The 20,614-nt window shown below is 42.3% G+C and overlaps 1 protein-coding gene across 2 annotated transcripts in view; it reads left to right on the top strand.

The window, feature by feature from the left end:
* DYNC2H1 (dynein cytoplasmic 2 heavy chain 1) overlaps window positions 1-20,614 on the top strand; it is a 1,541,159-nt gene that overhangs the window by 20,760 nt on the left and 1,499,785 nt on the right. For both annotated transcript variants that reach the window (XM_069202358.1, XM_069202357.1), the window contains exon 2: window positions 16,827-16,997. In XM_069202358.1, the coding sequence (XP_069058459.1) occupies window positions 16,827-16,997 (171 nt within the window). The remainder of the gene's footprint in view (window positions 1-16,826; window positions 16,998-20,614) is intronic.

Here is a 20,614-nt window from a genome sequence, read left to right as displayed (position 1 = left end):
GAATTTCTGCAAACACTGGCTCCAAAGCATCGGCCACCAACAAAGGGGCTAATTTTAAAATACGAGGCGGACCGAGATCCGTAGGTGAGCCTGATTTCACTGCCATGAGAAAATCAAGTATTTTTTTGGCAGAAGGGGATCGAAAGCAATTCAGCAAATTCACTGGCTATGCATAACATGAAAGGGGTTCATCCTCTAAGTTAAGGAGGGGGGACTGAAATCCATCAGCAGGTTGGCAATTTTATTATTAAAAAAATCTGCCACTGATTGACAGTATTTAGGAGAATTTCCTAACGGCAAGAGTCTTGTCGTATTAAACAGTTCTTTAGAGGAGTTCAAAGCCCCTCTAATTACTTTAGAAAAGTGTGAGGATTTTGCTAACTTAATGGCCATTTTATACTTCCCAAGGACTTCACTGAGTTTTCCTCTTTCTTCATGGGTTTTATTTAATAGCGGAAAGCTCCTGCCTGTGATAAGTTCTTTGTAAGTCTTTCAACTCTTCCGAATACCAGGGTGCCGACTGAACACATCTGGCTTTAGAAGTTGTCATAGATAGAGGAGCCAACCCATCAATGGCCCTTTTCAAACCCTGGTCAAAAATCTCAAGGTGTGAGCCTCCTACTAACTTCGCCTGGTCCCAGCCAGTTTTCAGGGCCTGAGGAAAATTGGACTTGTTGATTTTGTGCCATGGTCTTTTTTTTGTGCGGTACTAGGAGCAATTTAGGTGCAAGGGGCAGCCAAGATAACTTAAAAGATAATAAAAAGTGGTCTGACCAGTCTACCTCCCTATTACTATTTCTGGAGATCATTCCCGATCTTGTAAAGATGGCATCCAACATGTGGCCAGCTGTATGCGAGGGAGCAATATCTCCCAAATGCCAGTCCAAGCTCTGCATATAGCTGGTAAAGTCCACCAAGGCAGGGTCGGATAAATCATCTAAGTGTAGGTTGAAGTCACCTAATACCAGAGCATTCTTAGCTAGAAGAAGTGGTTCCAGCAAGGAAGGCCAAGCCGCCAAAAAAGCATTCTGGAGGCCCGGCGGTCTATATAGAAGTAGTCCTTCAATGACCAAACTATTCTGAATTTTCATTTTAAAATAAGACCCTTCACATATTGCAAATGATGTTCCAGGTAGTTGGACAGGTTCAATATTATCTACAATTCATAAAAAGAGCTCCCATGATCATCCAGCTAATTTTTGAAAAAATAGCCCTTCTTGGTATAGACAGGAAATGTTATGGAAAAATACTTAATGCTGAACTTTAAAAATGGGCTACTACCAACGCACTCATCCAGCATTCATAGACAGGGTTTAGACAGGGGAGCAGTACGGAGGATAATTTGGTGATTCTCTCCACATTGATCGAGGCAGAAAATCAAATATAAGCTCCAGCTTTGTAAGCTGCCCTTATCGAGTTATACATCCGCCTTTGAAAAAATGGACAGTGTAAGGTTGTGGGAAAAGATTTATAACCGGGGTATTCCATTTACACAGCAGGGAGCAGGCATGAGCTACCTGCTCCCTCCATGAGGCAAGGTGATTTAATGGTAGGCTTGGCCTCTGGTTAGATAAGGCACAGTGCCAATGCTAAACGTGATTATTGCAGCTCCCAGATGCATCCCGGACCTCACAAATCCGATTAGAATTCAATTTAAGTAAGCAAACAATCATGGAGGAAACTACATTTTTAAAATATTACATAAACCTTAAGGCAGCTCCTCCTGGCTCGTTGAGAAGTTTGATCTGATCAAGCATGCAGAATAGCAAGTTGGTATGGATGGAATATGCCAACAAATCTATTTCTGCTGCAGGAGTCAATGAAATTATTAGCCTAAATCATCCTCTAAAGCAACAAGCTAAGTTGGTAATAAAAAGCTCAGTGTTGAGACCCACAGAGGAATATAGGCTGGAGCTGGCCACAAAGGCTCACGCCGATTTATGTAGCACTTTTTATCAGTCTTCTGGGAGGGCGCTTTATCTATCTAGCCCCGTGAAACTGGGTTGGAAAAAAAGATCTAATCAGACTGAGGTACGGGATTATACCCTTAAAGTCCTTGAAGGGCTCGGAAGATTTGCACTGTAGATTATGCAAGTATAAATTAGAATCATTACTGCAGACATTGCGCGTCTGTAAGGAATTGAGGCGATTGAGAGCCTTTTGCTTGGCTCCTGTGCTCCAAATGCCAGGGATTAGGAAGTGCCAAAGTGCAAACATTACATATTTAAGTGGGGTTTATCCCCAGTTATCCATAAGATTTCTGGAATTCTTGAAGGAAACAGGCAACGTTTTGAATAGGACCGCCGCACCTCGTCTAAGTATTAAACTTTTTTTTGCACTCCGCACTTTTCAGATGTTTGCATTTTACCAACATCTCTGGGCATTGTTTGATTGTGACTGGGAGCCTACTGGCTGGCTCCTGTGTTTTGTATGCTAGGGATTTGGAAATGTTAGAGTGCAATTGCCATATGTTTAGGTGGGCCATAGCCTTAGTTATTGGTAACATTTTGGAAACTTCTGATGAAGAAGGTAAAGCTCTGAATAGGATCTCTGTTCATTGTTTAAGTATTTAAATCTTATGCACTCATCTTTTTTAGACATTTGTATTTTAGTAACATCTCAGGGTACTGGAAGAGTGCAGGAACACCCGTCTCAATTAGAAGGACTGTTAACTGTGTTGGTGCTGTTTGTAGTACAAAATGAAGTGACACAACTTATTATAGTATATTAAGGAAGTGGTGGGGCATTGGTAAGATTGTGTGAAATTATAAGATGAAATCATTTAGCTTAAGTGTTTGATATTAGGTATCTAATGGTATTAAGAGACGGTTATATGCCTAATTAGAATGAGCAATGTTTTAAAGAAACAAATGAATTTCTATGGGTTATGGACAGCTTGATTAACTCATCACATTGTGTTTTTATATGTATTAAGAAGGAACATATAAATAAGTAACAGGAGTATGTTTGTACCAACAAGGCTGCAAACGTTGAATTATCAAGTCTGTGAATGTATTTTATAATGCTTTCCACATTGTTATGGTTCTAAGTAACTAAACAATACATTTTTACTACTACTATTTAGTAGTCTGAGAGTTTGCAACTAAGGTTCAATCAGTGAACCAGAAAGTCATATATTTTCTTTAACAATAATCCTCAAGATTTATTGCTTGCTGGTGCATTGGTGACAACAACACAAGAGTAGGATAAGACAGTTTCTAGAGCCCATGTCTAGTTGGAAGCTATAAGAAAATAATTTTATAATTAGGGTGGTTGACTTCACAACCTAAGGAATAATAACAACCATTGTCAGGGTGAACTCTCAAAGTCACTTAAATAACCTGAGCTCAACCCTCTGGTAGCTATGGCACAGAACAGACAGGCTTGCCTAAGTGTAATATGTAAAGTATTTTTTGCAGTACTAAACTAGAGTACAATTTAATTAACAGAATGCCACCAAAATAGCAACAATCCAACAATGGTAATCAGAGATATGATTTTTCATCTATTTTAATTAGAAAGAGCACCAAAAAGCACAAAGCATCAATGATAGTCACTGATTGCGTTAGTCCGAGACCTAGGTGCAAGTTGAGGTTGACCAGGATGCAGCACTGGCCAGCTACTCTAACTAGGTTCGTCCTAGTCAAAGATTTTACTTTTTGGTTTAGGGCCTGATTTAGATATTGCCAGATGGGTTACTCTGTCACAACAGTGATGGATATCCCGTCTGCCAAAATCTAAATTCCATTAAATATAATGGGACTTAGATTTCGGCAAATGGGATATTCATCATAGTTGTGACAGAGTAACCCATCTGCCAATATCTCAATCAGGCACTTAGGCCTTCATTACGAGTTCGGCGGTTTTTGTGCCGGCCCGCCGTGCAAAAACTCTCCACCAGACTGCCGGTGTTGGTGGTACAATGACCGCCGTATTACGATATATGGCGTGTAACCACTGTAAAACAGCCCAAAATTTGCACCGCCAGGCCGAACAACTCCACCCGCCATAGTAGAAGCCACTCTTGTGCCCGGCAGTCCCTGCATGGCGCTGAACCGTTGGCGGTTCGAACCGTCGTGCACCATCCAATGGGAACGCGTTACTAACAATGGAGGTCTGGGGCTCATGACGATCATCGCGGGCAGTGACGGTCAGGTATGCGGTAGCCATCACCGCCAACATCTTCCTTTTCCCCCCCCCCCGAAAACCTCCTTGACGTGGGCTACAGCATGACCCTGACCGGTAGATGTGTCGACTGTAATGGGGGTGGAGATGTGTGCCTGTCGTGCATGCGTGTGGGGGTGTGCATGTGTGTGTGTCTGTATGGGTGTGTGGAGGTGTGGGGGTGCGTGTAGGGGTGACAGGAATAATTATTCCTGTCACCGGGAGTGTCATTGCCAGAGTATTTGTGGGGGGGGGCGGTAAGCACCCTCTAATACAGCCGGCGGTGTGTGGGATGCTGCCGGCCCAGAGGAGGCCCCCACCCGCACTGGCGGGCCTGGCGGCGTTGTGGCTGTTTGCCATCGACCACATCGCCATGCTCCTGATACGGTGGTCTGCACCGCCGGGCCCGTGGCCGTGAGACCTCCACCGCAACGGTCCGAGGAACGCGGCAGTCGTAATGAGGACCTCAGTCCTTAAAGTCTCAATCCAACACAGAAGTACACGTCTAAAGCATCCCAAAGACGCCACAGGAGATTTATAGAGTGTCAGGCAGAGGCCAACAGAAGGGTCCAGTTTCCACTCTTCAGCTGGGCAGTTGTAGGAAAGGCCTCTTGTAGCTGGTTGTGTCCCTGAAGTTTGACCAGGAGGTCAGCCATATGGCCCATGGAGTCCACTTCTTTGTCCTGGGTACCAGAGAGAGCTGGTTCAGTCCTTCAGACCCCTTCTCGGGTCACAGACAGTAGGTCCAGTCTTCTTCACAGGTCGAGAGAGTATTACAAAGTGGGTGCCTGGAGATGCCATGTTTAAGCCTGGCAGGAACTAGTGGGTCAAAAACCTTATGCCACAGTAAACTTGGGCTCTGTGGGTTGGGGTGTTTCTGTGACTGCACTTTGTTAATCCTAGTGTCCTCCCACATCTAACACTAAATAATCCAGTTTAAGGCAGCCACTGTAACCACAACATCCTAGTGACAGAAGTCTAGTAGGACAAAAGCAGGATTGTCCAGCAACCAGTCAATCTATACACAAGAGTTGCCTTGGCATTCTTTTTCCTTCCTTTCAAGTGCACCTCTAGTGTTATATGTAAAACATAGACCTGTCAAGCGGGATTTGACACCCAACCAGGATTTGATACTGTCATGTCAGAAAGGATACCCACAGTCCCCACCCTCAGACTGAGCTCAAAGAAGTCATACCTGCAAACTAAAGTTGACTTGTCAATTCCAGTGACCTATTTTGTACCTCCTTGCAGGAATTTCATACATATTCAAATGGTAATCATTGACTGGGAGAAGTTAGAGAGGAAATGCAAATTAGCCCCAGGAACTTCAGGCAGGCAAAAATAATTTTCTAAAAGTTACTTTTTCTTAATATGTATTCAAATATCTGACTTCACCATGAATTGCATTTTTAATACTAAGCAAAATAGTTGTTCAAATAATTTTCTAACTAGTTTCAGGATTTTAGTCTGTGTGTTGGTTTTCTAAATCATACAGCTAGGGCTGTCTCTGTGACAAATAGCTTTGGGGTTCTAGTTACTGTAAGGACATGCTAACATTACATTTTTACATGTGAACCTTTAAATACCATGCATCGTGCTTATGGGCTACAAAGCCTACACAGGGATGCCTTATTAAAATTTAAAAGGGAGGTTTTGATCTGCCAAGAGTGTTTATCTTGATAGGCCGAATTGCATCTTTAACACTACTACTACTGTCACGCTACACAGGGTAGGCCTCAAGACATGTTTTGGCCTGCTACTGTAACTTTCAGACCCTGGGTGCAGTTTGTGCATATCCTAGGGACCTATAGGCAAGTTACCTATGCCAATTAGGAATATGACAAATCAACTATGTTTTATTGGGGAGCACTGTCACTTTACTACTGGTTAGCAGGGGTATAATTCACAGATTTCTGAAACTAGCAAAAATATAGGCTCCAGTTAGACAAAAAATCCGAGGTGACCTTGCAGTAAAAGCAGATTTCCTACAGGAACCATAAGGAGAGTGTTAAGCAGAAGAATAAAGGACAACATGCCTCTAGTGTGGTGTTGCTATTGACCTTTCTCATATGGAGTATTGTTTCTAGTTCTGGGAACATCAAAAGAACAAAGATGTAGCAGACGCAGTCCATGTAGAGCTGCCAACATGGTACAAAGCTTTGCATAAAAGTTCTACTAAAGGCGGGTTTAGCTTTGTGTGGCGTTGTGAAGCAAGAGTGATCTTCAAAGCCACAATGAGCTAAGTCTAGTTACAACAGACCAATTCTCCCAGCCCATCGTAAGAATGAAAGGTTGACAGACTCACAGGGAGATTAAGGTAAGCACCACTTTCTAAACAGGTTGAAGCACATTTGCCTGGATTAATCAGGGTGGTCAGATTTGGACACCGGAGAAGGGGTGGATAACGGGGGAATAGCCTTCCCACATGTTGGCTGCTATTACTCTGTGTGCTAGGTAGTTGTGTCTAATGAGTGGGCATTTACTCCACCCACAAACGTCATCCATCACTATAGACCGACAAGGTATGGAAACCAAGGGATATACATATACTGTCTGTTAGAGCCAAACAATATGTAGAGTTTATAAATACTGCTTCACAAATATCCCAGGGTAGGCATTTCATTATCTGTGAAAATCTCCCCCTGGAATCGAAACCCATATTCACCATGCAACATTCAAGTAAGATTAACATACTTTTTGTGGCAACAAACATTTGCAAGCCAGTAGGTCTTGCCTTTTGACTTCTAAAGTAGACCTAGTGGCTTTTGCCAGGCTTTCCCCAATGCTGTTCAGTATTGCAAAAAAGGGGAAAAATAATTTTTGCTGATGCCTTTCCGCATCAGAAACAGAAGGTACAAGGATGCTTATGCATAATGACGCAGCTGATTTTTTTTTTTATTTTTTTTATTTCACCATTTAACATTCCAAGTTGGCGGATGCTAGTCTTGGACCAGTAAAAGAAATTGGCCAAATGTGTGTGACAGCAATGCCTGCGTATGCACTTTCTGATAAAGGAGCTACCCAGGAGCAGATTATAGCTAACAGGTCTTCTTAAAATGGAAAGAAGTTTAAAGAAAGTAAACGTGACACAGACGGGCACGTTAGGGGTAGAAAAGCAGCAGAGGAGTGGTCGTGGAGTAACAGTGCAGTGGTTAAAAAGTCCCTGAGCAGTAACGTTGAGTCACATGGACACAAAAGGAACACGAAGAACAACAAGATGCTTGCGGCTTCATCAGATAAAAAAACACACAAAACAAAAAAAAGATTAGGAGAGGATGGGGAAGCAACAGGCAAACTTTGGAGTGGGAGCAATGCAGAAAGTGTGGAGTTGTGCTTTGAGAGGGGGCATCACATGAAAGAGAGAGAGAGAGAGATAACACTTGCACTAACATGACGTGCTAAAATGAAAAGAAAACAGTAGTTGGCTAAATGTAAGCAGTAGAAAGATCCAAGTAATCAAATTAAAGGTATGATTAATCAGCAAAGCTCCAAGGGAGGAACAAAGACATTGAATAAGAAGAAAGCAAAATAGAGTGATGTGAAAGCGATCCAGTGACACTGGTGGCCCTCAACATTTTGAACATGAGCAGCACAGAGGCCGGGATTGAACACAGACAGTCTGATGCGTGCGTGTTCAAAACCTTTTAGAAGAAGTTGACTTCTGTGTGCCTGTCTAGAGCATAGATACGCTGTGATCAGGCTATTCCAAATAACAATGACCTGCTATGTTACTGATGTTTCTAAATATTTGGAAAAACAAAGAATCAATAAAAACAGGTCTCCGAGTGAGAGCAACAGGATTTTCATAGTGTTGATGTGGAATATCACCTAAGTGAGAATAGTGTCAAAGACAACACATCCACTCACTAACCCACTTATACATTCCTTTAAGTGAGTTAAGCACCTGTTCCAGATATCTTTCTGTAAACCACCTGTCACTCATGCCTTAACCACTCATGTTCTGTGCGTGATGAAAGGGTATCCAACTCTGCTATGCTAGATCTGTTCTGAGGCAATGGAAGATTGTGCTTGGCTATTGCCATGCTGCCCCTATTCTGTGAAGAACTGAAGTTTGCAATGCTGTTGCCTGATTTGTATCTGGTTGTGCCAATGCTACCCTAGGTATACCTGACCTCTGAAGGAGGGATGCTTGCATTATTTCTCCCCAATTGGTAGCTGTTGTATAAAGAGGGAGGTTTCCTTGTCTTCTAAAAAAAAAAAAAAAAAAGGATATTTTGAATGCCCTTGCTTAACATGCATAGGCCAATCATAAGATTTTATTGGACCCAGGGCAAAACTAGTTGCTGGGTCCTGAACTTCACACCCTGGTTTCAACCCTAACTTCCCAGCTTGACCAAACTGTGTGTCTAAAGGCAATTTTTTTTTTCCTCTGATTCCTTTTCAGCTTTCATCAAATTTGAAAGCAACTTAAAATAATTTAGTTCAGGATCTGCACTGTAAAAAACTCTCTGGTATATGGTTTGATGGACTATAATGTTGCTCTACAAATGACAACAGTAAAGGCCTTGTATAGGAGGCACAAGACAACTGTCTTGCCTCTTGGACCATTAATAAAATTGTCATCTGGGCAGAAGGGGTAAAGAATGTGATATCCATCCAGGATCTGAATTGCACAATGTCTAGTCAGGAAGTCTGATTTCAGTCCCATCTTCTAAGCTTGACCAAACAGCTTGACACTAGCAATTACTATTCTCCACTGTGACTTGTTTACCATTATCGCAAGTCGGAACACCTTGAAATAATTCAGGATGCACACAATAGAACGCCTTCTCTTGTGTATGGTATAATAGACCATAATGTTGTTCTACCTATAAAACTAACTAAAAGGTTTATATTGCAGGAAACAGAACAACTGACATGCCTTCTGAGTTATTAATAAAATTGTCACAACAGAAAAGTTGTGATTCACTAAGTTTAATAAAGGCTGCTCAGAGCAGTGATATAATCTAATACGCTACAGTGCAGCAATCCAAAATACACTTTTTTTTTTTATATAACAGGTTATAACCTTGGCTAGAAAGTGGCGTTCATTGACATTTGCAGTTTAGAGGATGTATAGGTTGAGCTAAAAGCTGTTCCCTTCAGCCTCCACAACACTGTTTTTTCTAGATGGGATGCAACACAAATGGGGCTGCGGAAATTAGTGGGACCCGTGGTCACCGCCTCACTATCACTGCCCTATTGGTGCTTGCAGAGAGGCAGCAGATGCTTTGCTGTTGGTAGTATAGTTTGTGGTCTCAAGGCTTATGCACTCCTGGCGCCTCAAGCAGTCAGTTGCAAGTGTGGCTTGGCAGCATGTGGATAGTCTGTTTCATAGTGCAGGCTATGATTACAATGACTTGGCCTGGGAAACATGCTGTATACTGACAACCTTACCAATAGCCTGTTGTGAGGCCTTCTCCTGTGCCTGTCCCCCTTCTGAGACTGATGGGCATGCCCTACGAAGCACTGATTGTTTAACATTATTTGATGTGTCACATATATTCGTGTGGAAGACGCATTATCCCACAGGGGCACTACTCAAGCACCGAAACAAATTGATGGAAAAGAGAAGTGCCTGTTAATCTTACGGTAGGGAGACTCCATTATACAACATTTTGCACTCACCGACCTAGGATTTTAATATAAGTCAAACAGTTTCACAAAGGGGGAATATAAATGTTGACCTAAGTGACATAACCTCACCCAAACTAGAGAACACATTAACTAGGAGACTATACAACGAGCGAACAGTAGTAGTAATCTCAAATGTGCAAGACATGGAACTCACTGATTTAGCATACTACTATACAAGGTAGGTGAGGATTCATCTTATATGCACACATGAATGTATGGTAAATCCATAAGGGGTTTGGCTGTTTCTTGTAGACGTTTTGTACTTCCTGTATGTTTCCCGTTTATAAAAATTATACAACAGTTCTTTAATGCCTTTGTCTTCCTCTTTAGTGCATTAGCTACCTACGTTGTATATGTCTGGTATGTTTGAGAGAATTGTGTGGTGTTCTTTCGTAATTTGTGTTAGGGAAGGCTGCACTGTTGCTTTCTGTGTTGTACGTTTGTATAGTTGTGAAGGCTGCTATAAAACTTTTCACTCCACATAAGATAAAAACTATCCACATTTCCAGTGCTTGTTGTATTGTATGATGTGATTGAAAGAGTGAATCCTCACAAAATATGTGAGGAGAGTTTACTACTGATTTTATGTGTGAAACAAGCGTTTTTTTAAATGGAGTAGGCAACTTTGTAAAACTGTAAAAGATAGCTGACAAGTGGCTCGTTTATTATGGATAACACCTCCAGGCAATTTGCATGCTGGGGTTTTGATACCATAATGAAACTGTTAAAAGCAAAACTAAACGCCCCTCAATGCAACACGCTGTTGGCTGAAAACAATAGATGATGGTATCCTCTGTCATAGTGCTAAAGTGCAGAATTATGAGATGCAAAATTAAATATAGTTCCTGGCTTTTTTGCCTGTTTTTCTTGTGTAGGTAAATTCTGGTTAAACAGTCCTGTGCCTGTGAGGCCTTTGTGACGATAATGGGCTAACATTAACACTCCCTGGAATAGCAACTTAGTAAAAAGTCCTTTTTCTAAAACCAATGCCAGCATCAGCAAGAGACACAGAAAAGAAAAATAATGACCTCTCAACTCCTCCAGCTTATCTTCGGTGTTTGTGTGATTTGGATGGTGCACTCACAACAGAGCTGTGATGCACTCTGCCTCAAACAAGTGCAGCACAGGCTGCGGAAGATGCCCTCCTCGGGCCTCCAGTGAGTGGTAAACTATGGGCTGGCCCAAAGCCCACTTTACGTTTTTGGTATGGTCCACAGTGTATCTTTTGACAACAGATGGCTAAAAACTGTTTGTAAGCAAGACCTACAAATGTGCACTTTCGTAACGCCTTGGCACTACAAGCTTGTAGATTTTTCAGTGATGTAAGTGTCAATTCTTAAAATTGAATAACAAACCTCTATTGTTCTTGTTTTATTGAGACCAGTTGTCCCTGTGATTCAATTATATTGCCTGTAGGTTACCACCGATTTTTACTGTGAAGTAGTTATGTCGTATTTTCGTGTGAGACAAACATTTAATATGGATGCAGTTTCTGGTACTCTGCTCATCTTGCTCCTACTCGTCCTCACCTCCCATTTACTGTCCTGCTGCAAACCATCCTCCTCTCGCCACCATGGAGCACCAAGTGAATGACTTTAGAGATGAACAGCTGCGTTAGGAAGTGTGTATTGTGAAAGAAGCTTCCATAGTGTACCCAAAGTATCATATTCCAGGACTGCCCCTGGAAGTACCATTGTAGGCATACTAATTCTATGAGCCATTGTTTAAGAAATGTTTCGTTTTGTGCTGAACATCTCTGGAGACCAGTTGCTGAGGGAGCAGGTGGAAGGTATGCTTACCCTAAGAAATGGGTTAATACTAAAGATTTAAAATATTACGTTGTTGTTTCTGGTTTGCCAATGCGACCTTAGCCATGATCATACCATGCTGAATTTGCAGAATCTATTAATGGCTTGTCTGAATTGTGTATACAATTTTTGGGATTTTGGAATTGCAGGGGCCATTTTTATAGTTTTCAATGGATGCTGTCACATCAGCTGCTGTTGGGATGACTTCATTTTTCTCCTCAAACCATGATCATTTGTCTTATATTTTTTTGTGGAAATGCTGTCAGTACTCTTTATGAGTTTGACTCCTAGGGTGTTGTCTAGAATTGTTTAATAGGGGCTAAGTTTTATGGCTTTGTGTTTCTGTCTTTCGGCCTTCATGGCAATTCATACATTTTTCTCTGTGCCACATGTATTAATAATTCTATAATTAATACATTTTCTGCCTTATTTCTGATGTAGAACTCGGTTATTAATGATTCCACATTTGGTTTGTTTTATTCTACTAAGGTGTATAGTTTTCTGATGAGAAGTGTAGCCTCTAACCGCAAGATTGAGATTTTGGAGCCAAATTGATTTAGTAAAGATTGGCGCGTTCAGAATATTGGGATTGGGGTGATTATCATGGTTCAGCTCCCACACTGTGTACATACGTTTATTTTAGGTAAATAGAACTTTGTTGTTTGTTTTCTTTTCCTTTGAGCTATCCAAACTTAGCAAACGCCTCTTGTTTAGAATGCATAGGGTTTTGTATAATGATCAAGGTTCATACTCTGATGTTCAGAGCACATAGCCTCAAGGCTTGAGCATGTCAAAGACTCAAAGTACAGCTGCCTTTGGACTCTCGCTATAAAGGTGTGTAATGGACATGTCTGAAATTTTAGTTTTGTTGTGCTTGATGCTGATATTTAATAAAATGTACTTACTCTACCAAAGAACAAATGGCAAACTAATAGTGAACAGCACACCGGGAAAGAATGAAAGTCTGCACAAACCCAAATATCCTTACTACTGCATCAGTAATAAAAGTTCTCTGTGTGACACGTGCATGGCTCTGTTTGTGGTGTGCATGGCTCTGTTTGTGGTGTGCTTTTATTTGTTGTAAGTTTTTTATTTTTGCTTCACCTGAATACTGTCATGGACTAGCTATACTCGTATTGTAAGGCACACTTTTCATTTTGAACTACAGCCGAAAAGGGACTCCTCCTTAGCATCTGCAGATTGAATATCACTAAACTGGGAAATAATTTAACCTACGAGTTAAGGCACTTACAAACGGTGTACACTGCTGATTTAGGTGCTCTATCAATATAAGCATTGGCAAAGGTAATAATTTGGCCTTGGCAAGCTGGTGCAATAACTCACTTTTTAATTTTTATTGCTGGTGTGTGAATGTGGTTGGTGGCTGTATACTTGCAATCAATAATTGAAATGAAAAAACAAAAACAAATAACCACTACATATAATTTAAGAAAATTGCATTGGTGTTCCCTAGCAGACAGGTATACTTTAGAACAGGTGTAAATAATCTTTTTAGTTTTAATGTACATCGCTGGAAAATATGTGTCTTATTGGGGCATAGAAACGTACTATTTGCTTTGAATTATTGTAACTTGAAAAGGCAGTTTAACTACTCAGGAGTGAATACAAAATAAGCAAACATTGGTTCCTCATCGCTTTTAAAACTGTGCCTGCATTCATAAAGCCAATATTGTTCAGCGGCCATTTTGAAATGCATTTCCTGTACTTTCAAGACACCCATCTATATTGTGTTACACACTACGGTGCGTGACAACATGGCAGCCGCCGCCTTTTTTTTTTTGTGTGTGTGTAGCAGTTCTTTATTGAGAAAGCAATACATCTCAATGCAAGTACAGGGCGGTACAAAGGGAGACAAAATAACAAGAGCGATCTGGGGCAGTGCGAAGGGAAGCAGGACGGGGGAAGAGGGCAGACAGGAGGAGGGCGGGGAGGGCGAGGACAGTAGGGGATACAAGAGAGGAGTTGATAATCAAAAGCCTAAACATGATAAAATATCAACCTGGGTAGAGTTATAAGAACACAAAAGGTCATTCTTGTCGGAGATAGAGTCCCAGGGATAGATAAAAACCTACAGATACAGAGAGGTCTTTGACAGTGATGAGGTTGAGATGGGCTTGGAGACAGCAAACAGAGGTGTGGATGAGGGGATGGCCTACAGGGACGGGAAGGGGGAGGCATCGGAATGAAGAAAGAGGAGTGACGGTGGATTGGCAGGGGAAATCCATTCTGAGGTAATTCCTGTAATGTAGAGGAGCATGTGTAGAGGCAAGTGGAGTGGGGTAGATATGAAAAAAATAGCAAGTCCTATGTCTGTCGGCGGGTCTGAAGGAGAAGGAGGGGAGGGATAAGACAGGGGAAGCAAGAAAAGGTGGAAGACAAGAAGGGGGTAAACAGTGTAGCCATTACTTCCTCCGACTGATGGGGAACAGAGAGTGGTAGTCCTTCTGTAAGCTAAGGATTATCACAGAGGAAAGATGCCCAGGTCTGCGCGAAGAGGGTCACCTGATGTTGCAAGGCATAAATGACCCGTTCATGGGCAGCAGTCTGTATCATTGCCACTGTCCATTCCTCTGGAGTCGGGGGGTAGGGGATCTCCAGTGTCGTAGAATACTAATCTTGGCGTTCGCAAGAGCTGTATGTAGAAGGCGGCATTGTGGTCGGGTTAACTATGGAGCCTCTGAAGTCATGGAGGAGAATGAGAGGAGGGGATAAAGAGGTCTGTAGGAGCATTGCGGACCTCTGCGTGATTCCGACTTCCACCCAGAGGGCTTGAACCGAGGGGCATTCGCAAAGAAGGTGCGCAATCTTGCAGCAAGTACCTGCGCACCGCCAGCATTTCACATGTGGCAGAGGTCCCGTCCTGTGAAGCTTTTCTGACGTCCAGTGCCAATTGTGCAGGGTTTTAAACAAGCAGAATTTCAACCATGCTTCCCGTCCACCCCTATCTATAGCCTCTAGTAAGTCCGTCCAGTCCTCTAACTCTATGTCCAACTGAAGACGGGTGAGCCATTTAGTGCGAAGGCTGTCGAGGAGGTGTTTTGAAAAAAGAGGCCTAGTAAAATCTCTGTAGAGACCTGGCATCACTTCCGTGAAATGGCCCTAGGTCGTAAGATAAGACACCACAGGCAAGGGAGGGAGGGAGATTCCAAGGGTTGGCCCGAGGCATCAACGTAGGCCATGCTGCAGCTATGGCAGCCTTCTTCGAAGTATACAAAATAACATTTTTATATTTTTGGAGATGTCCACCATGTTGCATCAAGCCGTCTTGCATCATGCCAGGTGGCAACCATCTGAAAAGTTTAGGAAATACACTTTCATAACGGTTGGTTTCTGCTATTGGCTTTACCGTTGCAGACACAAATATAAAAATACCTGGTACAGGCAAAGCCAATATTGTCGGCCAGTGTGAAGTTGTTAGGTGAAGTGGAGGAGATGAGAGAGAGCGTGTTATTGAGCCGCAGACGGGCTTGGTGTTGGAGACTCAGATGGAGAGACGGAATAGAGAGACTGTGTGGTGTAGTTGGCAAAGCTAGGAAAGGTTGTGCTCAATGTAAAGAGTGAGCAAGAGAAAGGGAGGGGGACATGAGAAATCAAAGTAAAAAAAAAAAAAGACAATAAGTACAATGATTCACATTATCCAGTCAAAATCAAGGGTAAAGAAGAAGTGTCCCAGGTGTGAGGCAAACACATGAATAGGGAGACAAGCCATCCAGGCAAGAGCTAGCAACTAATATATATACCAGAAAGCCATCCAACCCTAAGCAAGGGGGTGACCCAAAACTCACTCTCTGCAGTGTCTGTGACTGGCAGCTAAAGCTGTGTAGAGAGGCCACAAAAAAAAATAAAGAACGGAAATACAAAATCATTTGCAGAGTAATCCCTGTTATTGAGGCATACTTCTTTTTAGGTGACAATTGTCAGGCAAAAATCTTAAACTCACAGTACAGGAGAGCTAGTGTCTGAAAAGGATAGACCCATTGTGTCATACTGTGTGTTCTGCTGGACGAAATCAAAATGTGAATGCCAGTGGAAGAGACAAATGGATGAAGAGGGCCGACTGAAAGCACATATATCTAGTGTATTGCACCTGTTAGTTTAATAAAATCAAAAGGTCTTCTCTAATGGCAGACCTAAAAATTAACACACATGCGCTATTGTTTAACAGTGCAAAGTTGCAGTAGTCTTTTTGTTCTATTTGTAGCATGGCCTTAAATTGCAGGCGCTAAATAGAGAAAGAGTGCGGAAGGCATACAGCAGCCAGATACTTTCTTTGGAGGGAAGGATAAGTTTATTTTAAGGAAGCAAAAAAGAGAAAGAGGATAACACGAGTTTTTGAAAAAGCATTAACAAAACCATTAGGACGTGCTATTTTTAAAGAACAATGTCATTCACAATGTTATGCCTTTCAAAAGCTGCAGTTAGCGCTTTCACCATGCATGCTGTAGTACCTCAGGCCGTTACTAAAGTTAAACTTAAGTGCTTTCGGTAGCTGTCTGCAGCACTTTAACACAATGTTAGAGGCCCCATAGGCATAACTATTCCATTTTTCACAAAACTGCCACCTCACTGCAAGAGTAAGATATACACAGTGTAGGCATGGATGTAGGTTAGTCATTGTAGGTTTGATGCAATATGTATGGTTGATATGGGAGGTTAGATAATGTAGTTTAGGCGTGGTGGGTAAGTATGGTAGGTAGGTTGGGTATGCTAGGATTGGGAACGTAGGGTAAGCGTGGTATGTCATATGTGGTGGTTAGTTTTGGTAGGTAGAGAAATTATGGTGGTAAGGTATTGTAGCTATGGTATTCATGATGGGCAGATGTGGTAGGTATGGTAGGTACAATAGAATGGTATTGTAGGTATGGGAGGTTTGGGATTGTAGGCAAGTATGGCAGGTTGGTGTAAATTTGGTATGGCAGGTTAGTTTTGGTAGGTTGGTAAACTACAGTAGGTAAATGAAGGCAAGGCGTTGCAGGTGTGGCATTTATTGTAGGCAGGTATGGTGATTTAAGAATAACAAGTCAGGTTTTCTATATATATGTTTTCTATATTTTACTGAACTGCAGGTAAGGCAATGTTTAGCTAACTGGCACATGTTCCTAGACCCTAGTTGCAGTAAAACTGGGTGCTTTAATCCGAAGAAGTAGCTTCTGCTTTGTAAATTGAATAAATTACTTCAGTTTTTTATTCTTTTAGATTGATGCCAGTGACACAAAAGACAAAGTGCTCGTTTTCTTCAAGCTCCGTCCAGATGTCATCACAGAAGACAATCTTCACAACAATATTCTTGTGTCCTCTATGTTGGACTCCCCAATAAATACATTATACCAAGCAGTGAGACAAGTGTTTGCTCCAATTTTATTAAAGGTAAGCACCGCCTCTAATCATTTATCTGTTGTGTAAGAAGCTTTTCTTTTTGTTATCATATGGGTGTCAGGAGTTTATTTCAGGCTCAAATATCAGCAGTGAAATACTTTTGAATGGTCGATGATAGTCGAACAAATGACAATAAAAATAAGTATCCATAATGGGAATGGTGACTAGACAAGAGAAAAAAAAAATATATATATATAGATATATACTAAAATACAGATCATGGTGACAAAAAATTAGCTGTACCTCTTCACTCTTCCAGCCTAGTAGGCTCCGGTCCTTAGGTCTGGCAGATGAGTTTCTTAGGTGCCTTATGGAGACAAGGCAGCTGCTGTTTGTTCGAAGACCAGAACAGCGGGCTTAATAACCTACAAAAATCATGTTAGAACTAGCCACTCAGTCCATAAATTTGATCATGCCATATTTTTTCATGATTACATATTTTAGCTGGCAGCAGTAAGGAAACCATACATTTCACACATTTCACTGCAGTTGCTACAAGTAGATATGCTACATACCAGGAGAAAATTAAGCTGTATAATGCTACATACAGGCAGTACCAAAACAAGCACTGGCTAAAAAAGTGTTCAGCAGGAGCATTTTGTGTTTAAAACAGTTTAACTCAACTTCAACACATTTCTCGAAATAGATGTTGAGGCATAAATACCTAATATATATATATTTTTTCATTTTGTAGTGTAATTAGTGTCATCTACGAGGATGGTAAGAGTGTCTATTTGGTAGCACAAACCTCTTAGTGGTTATGCTTGCTCCTGAGGTGTGTGTTCTCTAAGTGCATTGTTTGTTTGAAATGCTGGCCTGACACTGTGTGTCATGATTAAAAGGATTATAAAATGAGTACCTTGAAGTTGTGTAGCAGTATCATTTCATACTTATGGTAGCGCATAACTTTCAGAAATAACGTAGATCGCAGAGACATTTCTCCTATTGCACAAATCTCAAAAGGCCTTAAATGTCAGATCTTTTACATCTTAGCCCGCCTTAGACAACAGCAATACCCTACAAGGGGCATACCTCTTGGCAATGCCATAGACGGCAGAGTTAGCCTTCAGGTTACACGGTTCTCTTAACAGGTTGATGGCAGTGCCATGTAAGACATCGCTCACATGTGACAGGCTTTGCTCCTGCCCTTCTTGCTTCTCAAAGGCTAATTTTATAGTTAAAGAGACAAGAGCCACTTAAAGATTGGTAAAATTTAAAGTGACTACCAGTTGTATCAGATATGCCCAGCAGGATAAAATGGGAGTTCAGACGTTGTGCTAACACAGTCTGTGATGTCTCTGCTGATACTTCCAAAAGCCACAGTACTGCAGGGTAAAACAGTGTAGCTTCTAAGAACCTAATATACTTGCAACACGTCCCCTCTGGTGCTGCCTAAGCACACAACCAGCGTGACATCAGCAATACCACCCTCTCCTGATTGCGTCCCGTAACAGCAGCCGGACTAGCTGCACCTGATGTACTCACAACGTACAGCAGCAGGACCAAAAGCCACAAGACCGTAGCAGCTCAACAGTAGTTGTTCACAAAGAGCGTCAGAGCAGCAGTGCTACGTGCACTAGGCATACAGAAAAGGCATTTGTGACATTACCTGCAGTTCCTAAGGATCCTAAAATCAGACAAAATCATTTTTGTCGTATATCCCTTTCTTGTTGGTTCTTAGTTTAGTTCCATTTTAAAGGTTTTCAGTTTTCTATTTTATGGAAGCCTTAGATGGGTATTATTTGTCTCACAGTACCAGTATTTGCAGTCTGTCTGCGCTGAAGACAGTCCGAGCTTGGATAATCGGAGCTCCATTGCAAGTGCTGTGCGACTATCCCTCTGTCTTATTTGAGATTACAGTCGACAAAGTTAGGAACTATCTGAGCCCTCTGTATTTACCCTACTGCCCACATTAGCATCCCCTTCCTTTTACAACTATTGTATTTATTAAGGGAATCTACACTCCTCACACTCCTTGCCTAAACGTAAAACGGAATGTCCTGGGGTCCCCTTTCCAGCAAGGGTTTTCTGATGGATCCTACTACCTGTAGATTCCTCACCTCCTGAATCTCATTCAGTCACCAGACTGTACTGGAAACCCTGAAACCGGTCCCATGATGCTTGTTTCCGGTCCAGGGAGGACCTGGCCTGGCAGTTTGGGCTGGACTGTTCCCATGAGGAACAGGGTCAAGACTGATTTGCATATGGCTGGGTCTAAACTGGGGTGGCATGGTGAGCAAAAGAACAATGAATTAAACCCAGATCTGTGACTGGGGGTGAATGTTTGATTGGTTCCGCATTCTGTCCATCATTTGTGTTTTGCTTTGCTTTTGCCACCATAAGTGCGCCGGGTATGCCCAGACGTGGGTCCCGGGCTCACTGTGCCACTGGATTCAAGCTAGCCTGGCTGATGAAGGGTGAAACCCTGAAACCGGTCCCAGGATGCTTGTTTCCGGTCCAGGGAGGACCTGGCCTGGCAGTTTGGGCTGGACTGTTCCCATGAGGAACAGGGTCAAGACTGATTTGCATATGGCTGGGTCTAAACTGGCGTGGCATGGTGAGCAAAAGATCGATGGACTAAACCCAGATCTGTGACTGGGGGTGAATGTTTGATTGGTTCCGCATTCCATCCATCATTTGTGTTTTGCTGTACTGGAAAATTTGCAATAACTCTCGGCTCTCGCATCTCTGCAGACTCCGGTAAACAGAAGGTGTACCTCTTCCGGGTGCTTATGGTCCATGTCGCGTTGTGAAACCAGCTCCCAGGGTAATTTTAAGGACTTGTCCCCTTTGTTTCATCACCCTCCCTTAGCCCTTTCAATAGATTTGGTTGAGAGGTATTCCTCTTTTTCAACATTGCTCTCATCCTCTTGACAGTCATTCTATTTGGTTTTGCCTGCTAACTCCAACCTCAATGTTGTCTTCAGACTCTGCTCCAGCCCCGATGGTGCCAGCTCTTTTGTCAGTGGTGTGCTCAGTGCTGCCAGACCTGCACCTGGTATTGATCCTGCACACATGGCTGTGTTCACCCAGGCTTTGTTGGCTAGATTCTAGCCCTTTTTGACTCCAATTGGTGTGCCTTTGGGCCCTAGGAAGCATTCTTGGCCCATTGTATGTGCCTGCTACAGTAATGTCTACTGTGGTGCTAATGGGGTTTGGACAGCGGGTAATGTCCATCCTAGCTTTGACGTGTTCCACCCTGCCGCCGAAGGACTTGTCAAAGTTTTTGGCATCAGTGTAGAGGAAGGCCCTATGACCGGCGTCAGCATAGAGCCTTCACTGGTCTTCCAGGTGTCTGCTTTTCCGTCATTTGAAGTTGGTGAGATACTTAGGCTCTGGGTCACCATGCGATCTTGACCTCTGAGCCCCAGCACTTGGCTAACTGTTCTGTTCTGAGTCCCCTTCCTCCTCTATTATAGTGTTGGAGAAGGTGTGTGAGGATGTAGATTACATCAAGGAAGCATTTTGGCCCCTTTTCTTCTTTGGAGTCTCAAGGAAGTTTCTGCCTTTCATAATATCAGTGGATGGAAAAAGAAGTCTGAGTTTTTACTTGAAGTCTGAGTATTCCCTTGATGGACATGTTCATCTTTTCATGAAACTGTGCAAAG

Source organism: Pleurodeles waltl, chromosome 8 (genome assembly GCF_031143425.1).
Source record: "Pleurodeles waltl isolate 20211129_DDA chromosome 8, aPleWal1.hap1.20221129, whole genome shotgun sequence".
NCBI classification, from domain to species: domain Eukaryota; kingdom Metazoa; phylum Chordata; class Amphibia; order Caudata; family Salamandridae; genus Pleurodeles; species Pleurodeles waltl.
Note: the sequence above shows the minus strand (reverse complement) of the source record. Positions and strands in the feature narration are given on the sequence as shown.